The 12,011-nt window shown below is 38.0% G+C and overlaps 1 protein-coding gene across 1 annotated transcript in view; it reads left to right on the top strand.

Annotated features, from left to right (window-relative positions):
- ST8SIA6 (ST8 alpha-N-acetyl-neuraminide alpha-2,8-sialyltransferase 6) overlaps positions 1–12,011 on the top strand; it is a 136,596-nt gene that overhangs the window by 86,371 nt on the left and 38,214 nt on the right. The window contains exon 4 of the mRNA XM_054435551.2: positions 8,788–8,874. Coding sequence (XP_054291526.1) covers positions 8,788–8,874 — 87 coding nt within the window. The remainder of the gene's footprint in view (positions 1–8,787; positions 8,875–12,011) is intronic.

The following is a 12,011-nucleotide window of genomic DNA, read 5'->3' as shown; positions in this document are numbered from 1 at the left end:
TACTGATGCATAGAACAGTGTCTCATGCATAGCAAATGCCCAATAAATATTTTTTCAATAAATACATGAAAATAAAAGGATAAGTGCTGTAGGGATATGTAATAGATATAGGGGTGGCGCAAAGGAGAGTCAGGAGGGAGGGAAGGGTCAGCTCTGCTTATGTGTGTTCGGACAACTAAAGATGCAAAAGGTTAATAGCCACTCATATATGGCTTAAGAATCTTTGCAGGTGTTCTATGCATGCTTGCTCATTCACTGTTGTAACTTCAAGAAATGGTGAAATAGTGAATTTATTGGTTTTATCAAACTCTGCAATTTGTAGGTCTTACTTGTAAAAACTGATGGTATAAGATCACTAAATTGTCACTTTCATCTCTGAATATTCTCTTATAGGTCTGGAGATTTCATTGAAACTTGAAAAATGGGTCATCATTTTTTTCATCTTCAGAAATCTTAACAGTGATTGTATGACAAGAGGAAATACAAAACTCTTAAATATCAGACTCTTTATTTGTTTACTGATTCTCTTTATCCTGGTGATATATTTGCAGGTTGCAGATATTTGTGAAGAAGAAGTGATATGGTTTGGCTGTGTCCTCACCCAAGTCTCATCTTGAATTATAGCTCCCATAATCTCCATGTGTTGTGGGAGGGACCTGGTGGGAGGTAATTGAATCATGGGGGCGGGTTTTCTCATGCTGTTCTTATGACAGTAAATAGGTCTCAAGAGATCTGATGGTTTTATAAAGGGCAGTTCCCCCGCACACATTCTCTTGACTGCCACCGTGTAAGACATACACTTGCTCCTCCTTTGCCTTCCTCCATGTGTGTGAGGCCTCCCCAGCCATGGTGAACTGTGAGTTCATTAAACCTCTTTTTCTTTATGAATTACCCAGTCTTGGCTATTTCTTCATAGCAGTATGAAAATGGACTAATACACGAAGCTTCAAGATACTGAAAATTCTGTTTTGTATTTTGCTGTGAGCTACTGCTTGATTTTGGCATTGTATCAAATTTTCCATTGAAGTACAATTCAGTTACCCCAAAATAATGCTGAGAAGTAACATTACGAATAGATTGCTGTTTGTGCTATAAGTTCTTGGCTGATCATTCGGATCTACCATCCGTGCTTTTTCTTCTTGCTGCACGTCCTTGAGGCTGACTTCCTTGGACTACATTAGTTGGACCCTCTTTCTCTTACCCTTTGGGTTCTGGTTAGGTTTAGCCTATGGGAGTCATTGGCAGGAGAGTGGAAGGTGGAAACAGAGACCGTTTGGGGGATTTACTCCCATGGATCCCTCTCTATGGGCTGGGATTAGGGATGACTGCATCTTCTACCAAAGGCTACCACCCTTGTCTTCACCTACAATCACAGCTCTTTCTGGGTCACCTGTAGATTTGGGGGTGGTAACAGCTCTCTTACTCTATCCTGTTGACAGCCCTAGTGTGCTCCACCCATCTATAGCTTTTGCTGCATCACATCCCACCTCTTTGTAAATAGATACACCATTCCCTCTTGGTTGGCTGAGGTTAGTCACTGCTCACAGCATTTCCTAGCCCATCTTGAGTATATACTTAATACCAGTACCCAACAAGTTAATTTTGTAGAACAAAGGAAGCATCCGATGAAAAAAAAAAAAAAGAACGCCTGGCTTTTTCAAATAATACAGTACAGCACTTTGGAGATTTCATTGGGGCTGTGAAGAAGTACATTGGCATCTTCAGGAGTTAATCTCTGAAGCTGTGTTCTAATATTTATTTAACTTGTCTTAGGGACATTAAAAGATACAGAGAAAATAAAAGTTGCAGATCCCTTTTTCCCATGCCAGTCGACAATACCCATGACACTCTAATTAGAAGTTACCATCATGCATAGCTGAAAACAATGTAAATTGAACTCTTCTACCTCTAGTGGATAAAATGTCGGTGCCACTACCTAGCTCAACTCAGTCTACCCGCCACACACTTCTCCTAGTTTAGCTTTCATACACTCATTAGCTATTCCTTTAAAGAGTATTACCCAGTGGAAATGATTGACTGTATTGACTGAAAGTCTTGTAGCACTGTATTCGTTTGCAGAATTTATTTTCAAGCATAACTGAGCTCTTCAGGGGCTTGGTGAAAATGCTGCAAAAGACTTTTGATCTACACAGAACATCACTCAGAAAACTACTGACTTAATATTACTGTGTTGTCCCTACCTGTTTCAATGGATGAAAAATGGCTGGCTTTCACCATGAAGAGATGTCATAGGAAACCAAATTGGTATCTCAGCTGCTTACATAAGACTAGTAAATGAGTATCTCCAAGATAACTTCTATGTACGTAGTAAGTACCCAATACAGTAGTCCCCCTTATCTGCCTGGGATATTTTTCAAGACCCTCTGTGGATGCCTGAATCCACAGATAGTGCAGAACCCTATATATACTATGTTCTTTCAGTTTCATAACTGAGACGGCTACTAAATAACTAAGTCAGCAGGCAGGTAGCACAGACAGGGTGGATCTGCTGAACGGAGGGATGATTTACATCCCAGGCAGGATGGAGCAGGACGATGTGAGATTTCATAGGTCACTCAGAGCAGTCACGATTTTAAACTTACGAATTGTTTATTTCTGGAAGGTTCCATTTAATATTTTTGGACTGTGGTTCACCATGGGTAGCTGGAACCCAAGAGGATGAAACCATACGTAAGGGGGAACTACTGTAAATATTTAACCATTTAATTAATTAACCATAAATTATAGTGCTTGAAAAGCCCTATTTATATCTTAATTGAGATAAAACTAGTCACAGCATGTGGGTCTTCATCTTCAAAGAGACGTTTCTAGAAAAATGTTTAAAATTTTAATATGACATTTATTGTCATTTAGTAGGTTATTTATAATTTGTGGTTCATTTTCAGTATTACTAATAATGATTTAAATAGACATTATTTATTCTTTTGAACATAACTTGCTACATTATTTAGTGTGATTTATTGTATGGCTTGGGACAGAAAACATTTCTGATGGGATTAATTTTCAGTTTCATTATGAAAATAGATGAGATACAACATGATATATTGGAAAGAGCCAGAATGTGAATCAAAAGACATGAGTTTAATTCTTAGCTCAACTACGTACAAGGCAATATTGAGCAAGCTGTTTATCTTCTCAGAACTTTCAGTTTTGTCATCCAGAAAAACAGAAATGATATCTGAAGCAGAGCTACCTCCCAAGATTTTGGGGTGAGATCTGGGCTTTATAAACTGAAAATCAATTATATATGTAAGTGTGCAGAAAATATGATGTGATTTAGAACAATTTTACTTGACAGGAAGCTGTTGCAGAGACACACCTATCCCCAACTTGGCCCAAAGCTGGAGCACACATGTGGTTTTTCCTCCTCAAATGATTTTTGGTTGCAACCATGCTTCCATTTTATAATTGTGATGATCCTGTGGCAATCTTAATTTTCTCAAAAAGCTTTTGGTGATTTAACTTTCACTAAAAAGGACAAGCACTTAGAAAAAAATTTCCTTCGATATCCCTTATTCTTTTGACTTCTCCTCTATAATGTCAGAGGATAAGGCTTCATTTCCAGATTGGATGTAAAAATGACTTTTTGAACATTTAATCTCAGGGAGAAATTACCCTGAGTACTGTCTTCCAATTGTAAAATGGCCAGAAGTATATCTAATAATAGATGGCTCTGCTATAAGGTATTCATTTGGTTTTACCTATCAGTGACCATAAAGTCAAAGGCCATTTTATTCAGCTAACTTACCAGTAAGCTTAGATACATTATGATTGGCGTCTTTCAATATTAGGTTAAATTGGAACCAGCTACAATATATTGGGGGAGGGATGTTTAAAACAAAATATTTTAAAGACTATCCATATTCTACAATGCACATTTTTCCCAATTGTCCATGGATGGCAATTTTAATGTTCCAGACTAAGCTCAATATACAGGCAAGAATGATTGCAAAAAAATCTCTGCTTTTCAAGTAAGCTAAAGTAAAAGTATCATATACTCAGGAGCATTTGCACACAATTTTTGTGGTAATAAAGTCATCTTTAATTTGCCAAGGTAGTACTTGCTGTTTGGATGTTATATGATAGTTTTGTATAACCCAGAACCTCTCTGGATCAGTCTTATTTGATGAGTTAGATGTGGCAGCAAAGTCTTACCTGGCCTTTTCAGCAAGCCTCAGTGAAGCTCAAACTATGGGGATAATGAATGAGTATGAGCCAGGCCAACAGGCTCGCAGCTGGGATGAGAAGTATAGGAGCTATGGTGAGCTCATCCATGTTTTACTATTAGCTTGGGTGGAGGGGGGAAGCAGAGAAACCTGATTTGTCAAATTTGCCAGTTCCTGTGGTATAAATGCTTCCACTTTGGCTGATTTCAAGCTACCAATGGTTTAATAACCTGTTCACAACATTCCTGAAAACTTAACAGTCAGCTCCCATAAGCTTGTATGAGCCAACTCCAGTATATTAATAAGATAAAGTATGGAGGAAAGGAAGAGAGGATCCTCACACCCTTGCCATGCCAACAAAGAGGGCTGAGAAAGGAGATTACCCTCAAGTCCAAGAGTCAGCCAAAAAGAGAGGGATTTATTGTATTCTTTAAGTTGCAGAGGTTAGATCACTACTACCAAGCAATATAAACCCCTTTCTCCATTTCCTATGTGAACTAATTGGCAAGTTCTACATTGATCACTATTGAGGGAGCTCAAAAAGGAAGATGGGTACAGTTAGTGTATGAGTTACTCATGGAAAAAGGGGGTAGTAGTTTAACAGGATACACACACACACACACACACACACACACACACACACACACACATGCATGCCTTTAATGCTAAGAAACTGGCTGAATTGGATTACTGGACTGAGAAAATTGACTAATGAGTTATTGAGCTCTAATGTGAGAATTCTCAAGTGATAGATACATTGAAGGAGGGCTGGGCTTTAAATGGGGAGATTTGTAAATAGGAAAAGTCAGTGGAAGTAAGTCAGTACTGAGGGAAGTTTTAAGTGGAAATCATAATTCAAGCTTTGAGCTTATTCAGAATAGTTTATGACCTCATTACATGTTGTATTTATATTTAAACATGCATTTCCAGGCCAGGCGCAGTGGCTCAGGCCTGTAATCCCAGCACTTTGGGAGGCCAAGGTGGGTGGATCAAAAGGTCAGGAGTTCAAGATCAGTCTGACCAACATGGTGAAACCTCGTCTCTATTAAAAATACAAAAATTAGCCGGACATGGGGACGCGCGCCTGTAATCTCAGCTACTCAGGAGGCTGAGGCAGGAGAATAGCTTGAACCTGGGAGACGGAGGTTGCAGTGAACCGAGATCCCGCCACTGCACTCCAGCCTGGGCAACAAAGCGAGACTCCATCTCTAAATAAATAAATAAATAAATAAAATGTATTTCCTAGGTTAATAAAAACAAATCAGCATGTCGTAGGGATTGTGCTGGGTGAGAAATGGTCAGTCCTCAAAGTCCTGAGGGGAAAGAAGAGACCAAGAAACCAACATGTAAACTCATAATTAAATTTAACGTGAGAGAGGCTATTATAGAAATGTTGGTCAAAGCAGTCTGAGAGCTCATAGGAAGTAGCAACTTATTAGCTATCCAGGGAACTCTTTAAAAAAGCATATCAATTTAAATATACTGTAGGTTCATAATAAATCAAATTTCAAATTTTAGATATTTGATCCTTAAAAATGGCTGATATGTAATGCTTATTATCTTAGTTATAGCATCATTGAAAATATAATTTTTAGTTTAGTAATAAACAAAAGTTTTTTGAGGAGTAATGTTCAATGAACTTAAGTGTATAATTAATTTGTCAAGTGTTGGCATACGTATACATCATTTCTACAATCATTAGATGATTACGTCATCTCCGAATAAAGACAGTTTTACTATTTCCTTTTTAATCTGGATGGCTTTATTTCGTTTTCTTCTTTATTGCATTGGTTGGACCTCTAATACAACGTGGAATAGAGATGGTGAAAGTGGACATTCTTGTCTTTTTCCTGATTTTAGGGGGAAAGCATTCATCATTCAGTCTTTCACCATTAAGTATGATCCTAGCCATAGCTGTTTTTGTAAATGTCCTTTATCAAATTGTGGAAATTCTGTTTTACAGTGAGGGTTTTGTCATTGCTGAATGTTGGATCAGGTCAAATCCTTTTGTGTGCTGAGATTATTATTTGTGTTTTTTTATTCTGTTAATATGGTGAGCTGCTTTGATCAATTTTAAAATAAACCAAATTCCTGATATACACTTCAGTTGGTCACAGTGCTTTATCCTTTCTTCTTGTTTTTGGATTCAATTCAATAATATTTTGTTGAGGATTTTTTTTTTTTTTTTTGAGATGGAGTCTTGCTCTGTCGCCCAGGCTGGAGTACAGTGGTACAATCTCGGCTCACTGCAAGCTCCATCTCCTGGGTTCATGCCATTCTCCTGCCTCAGCCTCCTGAGTAGCTGGGACTACAGGCGCCCGCCACCACGCCCGGCTAATTTTTTTTGTATTTTTAGTAGAGACAGGGTTTCACCATGTTAGCCAGGACGGTCTTGATCTCTTGACCTCGTGATCCGCCCGCCTCGGCCTCCCAAAGTGCTGGAGTTACAGGCTTGAGCCACCGAGCCCGGCCTTGTTGAAGATTTTTGTATCAGGGTAACCCTGTTCTCATATAGTGAGTTGGGAAGTGTTTTACCCCCTTGAATTTTCTAGAAGACTTTGCATATAATTGGTATTAATATTCCTTAAATGTTTGATAAAATTCTCCAGTGAAGCCATTTGGGCCTAGTGTGTGTGTGTTGTTGTTGTTTTTTTCTGTTTGTTTGTTTGTTTTTCTGTAGGAAGAATTTTAATTACAAAATCAATTTTATTAATGGCTATAGGACTATTTATGTTATTAATTTCTTCTTGAGTGGGCTTTGGTAGTTTGTGTCTTTCAACACATATCGCCATTGCATCTAAGTCACCAACTATTTTGGCATAAAGTTATTATACTTTTAATGTTTTAAGGATTCTTAGTGCTCCATCCTCTCTCATTTCTGGTACTGCTCATTTATATCTTCTCTCACTTTTTTCTAATCAGTGTGGCAAGAGTTTTATCAATTTTATTGATGTTTTCAAAGAACGAGCTTTTGATATCATTGAATTTTAAAGATTTTATCAATTTCTACTCTAATCTCATTTTTCATTAATATTCTTTGCTTGGGAATATTATTTTCTTGTAGTAATATTCCTTGCTCAGAAATATACTATGAATATAGCCCTTCTAACTTTGTTTTAATGATTGTTTTTACTTTTATTTGCTTACTTATATAAAATATGCTTCATGTAGACAATATGTGGATTGGTTGATTCTTCTTCTCCCTCTTCTTCTTCTTCCTCTTCTTCTTCTTTTCTTCTTTCTTCTTCTTCCTCTTCTTCCCTTCTTCTTCTTCCCTTCTTCTTCTTCTTCCTCTTCCTCTTCTTCTTTCTTCTCCCAGTTTGACATTTTTTGCCTTTTAATTGGTATGCCTAGATCATTTATATTTATTGAGATTAGTCACACAGTTGGGCCTAAATCCGCCATCTTGCCATTTGTTCTCTATTTACCTGTTCTTTGTTCCCTTCCCTCTTTTTCTGCCTGCCTGTGGCTTGAGTATTTTTATGATAACATTTTTATGATTTTGTTTGGTTTTGCTCGTTGTTTTAGGTGAAGAGTGTTCATCTTTTTCTTATTGCTGTCAGTTGTCAAATGATTTATATCACTCCTATTTCCACTTTCCCGCCCCTACCTCTTTCTGGCCTTTGTTCTATAGCTGTCATGCATTTATGTCTACATTTATAACCCCACCTCAAATATTATTATAGTCACTTTAAACAATTTTCTTTCAAGACGACTTAAAAAATAAGAAAAAGTCTTTCACATATATTTTAATATTTTCCATTCCCAGTACTCTTTATCACATTTGTCAATCTAGGTATCGGTCTGGTTTCATTTTTCTTCTCCATTACGTCTTCAACATATATTCTATCTCATTGTTGTAGAGCCTTTTATCACTAATAGCTGGCAACTAATGAGTAAGTTACTAATTGAAATAAAATTTAAGAGTTTTCTCACTCAAAGGGATATTTGCATTTCAAATGAGAACACAAAGACTAAAGGATATTCTGTGCTTTAGAAATTAATACTTAATGGTGGAATTTCAGATAGGGAGAGATCTAACAGGGACTGGGATCCTGCTCAGTGCTTCTCAAACTATACCACTCTACCTATAGATTTTTATGTCAGTAAACTTCTCTCTCAATAGTACAATCTGGGTGTTGAATGTACAGTTCAAAATTATAACTTAATTATTTGGAGGAAAATTTTGTCTTTACATTCCAAGGTAAATATGGGAACTTAGAGTCTGAAAAAATCTATCGAGTACATATTTATGGCAAACATCTATAAAACAGCTATAAATATATATTTATTTGTCAATTATTTTAAGCCAAGGTGGAATGTCCATAAGATACATATGCGAGTTGGTGTGTTGTCATGGTTTTTAATACTACACTTGGCTTATGATATGTGCAAATTATAAATCCCTAAACCAACATAATAATCATTTACTAATTGTATTTTCTCGGTGTTTTGAAATGAGTATGATTTTAGTTATTTCTGCCTCACCTTATATCAAAAAATATTTATAGACTAAAGTGAGTAGATTATAGAAGTATCTTCTAAGAAGACTTACATATGAGATCATTATTTTCTAATTATATTGACATTTAATTTTTAGGTATTCAGAGAACGACTACCTTCAGATTATCACAGATATACAGAGTTGTCCATGGAAACGGCAAGCAGAAGAATACGCAAATTTTAGGTAATTTTTTTCATAAATAATATGAGACTTTAAAAATGTCTTGTTCATTTGCTTTGTAGAAAAATAGGCAGTATGTTATTAAAAAGAGAAGTGGAACCAACCCCAGCTGGCAATGAGGCCGACTGAATTCTAAGACCCTCTCATGAGGCACAGGGCATTCCATCTCCATCTCTTGTGTAGAAATTTGCATTATGTTACTGTTTTAATTACAAAAATTCCCAAATTAACAAGAAAGATTTTAGTATGTTTGTAGGTTATATTTTAGAAGATGTTGTGTTTTTTGGTACCATTTACATTTGGTATTTATTTGTTTAGTAAATAAAATGTCATCGTATTAAAGAATGTTTGGAAAACATAATCTATAATCCCATCACTTTAGAACAACTTTTGTTTCCTGCGTACACTCTTCCAGTTTTTCCTCATTGACTTTTTAACACAAGTGACATTCAGGGGCGTGAGTTGCTCTAAGTAATAACCCAGGAAGGAGGTGTCAACTGGCAAAACCAGGTTATCACTTGACCATTATAGGGCTGTGGTTGGAAAACTTGAAGCCCATCCAGACAGAAATAAACTTTGTTAAAGCAGTATGCAGTGAGGGAGCATCAGTACTTATCTGATAGTTCTTACCCCCATATCTCCACATATCATAGATCAAGGTCAGTTGTCTCTGTGCTTGCTTGGTCTAGATTGCTCTGGTTTTTGTTTTGGGGGGCGGGGCTTCTTTTCTTTTTCTTCCTCCTCCTTCCTCTTCATCGTCTTCTTTCTTCTCTTCTTCTTTCCTCCTCCTCCTTTTTCCTCTTCCTCTTCTTCTTTCCTCCTCCTCCTTCTTATTCTTTTTCTTCTCCTTCCTTCCTTCCTTCTTTCCTTCCTTCCTTCCTCCCTCTCCTCTTCCTTCTTCCCCCTCTCCCTCCTCCTTTCCTCCTCCTCTTCCTCCTTCTTTTCCACATTCTGATTCTTTCCTGTACATCCCATTCCAATTTCGTCCTATGCCAAATTATTTTATCTTATTACAATCCAGAGACTTGTCTTTATCTTTACTCATTATTTTCAAAGTTAACTTGAAGCATTAAACTTGTAAAAAATATTGCTAAAGAGACTTTGCTTTCCCCTAAAATACTCTAAGAAATACCTGCAGTATGGTTCTCTTTTTTTATGTGGGAAGGCAGTTCTTCTCATGTGCCTTATGTAGTGGCTCTGCCTGATCCTTCCTTAGTCAGAATATGCTGGTATGATTAGACCAACTGCCTTTGATTCTGCTGCCAATGTGAGGAGGGTTCTGCTCCACCTCCAGTAGGTGAAAGAGTGCCTTCCTGGTGGTGTCAAAGCTAAAAATGGGTGTATCTTCCCTCCACTGGGTAGACACATGGATATCATGACTTCCTGCAGGATAGCATTAAACATCTTTCCTACCTGATATTTTAGGAAGAGAGGCTGGAAAGGGGATTCCTGTTTAACTATTTCATTTCCAGGACGTTTTATGCCAAATTCAACCTATTTGAGACTGCATTTGAGAGGTCCTGGTGGCAGGAAGATGAGATTGAAAATTGCACAATTATAACCTAAATGATCACAGGGTCAACAAGTGATAACAGAGTCTGATTTTGAGAAACCTTTCTGCATATGCAGAATAGACAAAAAAAGAAGAGGAAGAGATTCAGGTAGTGAGCTATTGAGGATCAATCTAAGATAATTAGCTGGAAAGATAGATTTGTAACGACTGTAATGATCAAAGTAGGGAGTATAGGAGGTTTTACTTCTGGCTGTTAAGTTCAGACCAAGCCTCTTGAGAGTAACGAAAAGAAAACAAAATCTACCAAACACCTGTGTGAGGACACTGGCGCAGGTCCTCCCTGCCACCAAGGCAGGGAGAATTTAAAGGACTAAAGCCCAGAAGGTGAAGGGAACCCATCAATTTGGGCTGGTTTTTCTCACAAAGAACTTGCCAAATACAAAAGCAAAATTTGGCTGAGAGGCAGAGAAGCTGAGCAGAGCTTCCAGCAATCCCTGGAAAAACCAGTTTTCAAAAGAACTGAAGGCCAACTTTGAATCCCTGGAAAAACCAGTTTTTAAAAGAACTGAAGGGGCTGGGCGTATGGCTCACGCCTGTAATCCCAGCACTCTGGGAGGCTGAGGCTGGTGGATCACGAGATCAGGAGATCAAAAGCAGCCTGACCAACATGGTGGAACACGGTCTCTACTAAAAATACAACAACAAAAAAAATCAGCCAGGCATGGTGGCACGCACTTGTAATCCCAACTACTCAGGAGGCTGAGGCAGGAGAATCGCTTGAACTCGGGAGGCGGAGGTTGCAGATCACGCCATTGCACTCTAGCCTGGGTGACATGACAGAGCAAGACTCCGTCTCAAAAAAAAAAAAAGAACTGAAGGCCAACTTCGAAACATTTCCATCCCGAGCTGGATTTAGATCTGCCCTTAGCTTAGATGCCGGATAGGAGCAAAAGGAAATCCCTTCTTGGGGATTCCCTTGGGGGAAGGGAACTTTATTCAGAGCCTTAAATCATCTCTATAAGTATTCACTCACAATGTCTGGCTCCATTTAATAACTATATTATCTGTAAATCTTTTGTCTTCCTTTCCTTTCTTTTTTTTTGACAAAAATCAGTCTCTTCAAATCCAGAGCTGTATGAGAGTCACTGCTGCAGATTATGAGGTATAGAATCTGTATAGATGGCTGGTCCATGGAGGGTACAGCCATTCTTACCTTAGTACCATTTTCACGTTAAAAAAAAATGCATCAGTAACCATGACAATTACTCCCAATGGCCTATCCATCCCTTCAGGGCCAATTTAAGTAAACATCTTAGGCCAGGCGCAGTGGCTCATAACTGTAATCCAAGCACTTTGGGAGGCTGAGGTGGGTGGATCACTTGAGGTCAGGAGTTCGAAACTGGCCTGGCCAACATGGTGAAACCTCATCTCTACTAAAAATATAAAAATTAGCTGGGCATAACGGGGCATACTTGTAATCCCAGGTACTCAGAAGAATCACTGAGGCGGGAGAATCACTTGAACCTGTGAGGCGGAGGTTGCAGTGATCTAAATTGTACCACTGCACTGCAGCCTGGCTGACAGAGTGACTATGCCTCAAAAAAAAAAAAAAAAAGTAAACATCTGG

This window comes from Pongo pygmaeus, chromosome 8 (genome assembly GCF_028885625.2).
Source record: "Pongo pygmaeus isolate AG05252 chromosome 8, NHGRI_mPonPyg2-v2.0_pri, whole genome shotgun sequence".
NCBI lineage: Eukaryota > Metazoa > Chordata > Mammalia > Primates > Hominidae > Pongo > Pongo pygmaeus.
Note: the sequence above shows the minus strand (reverse complement) of the source record. Positions and strands in the feature narration are given on the sequence as shown.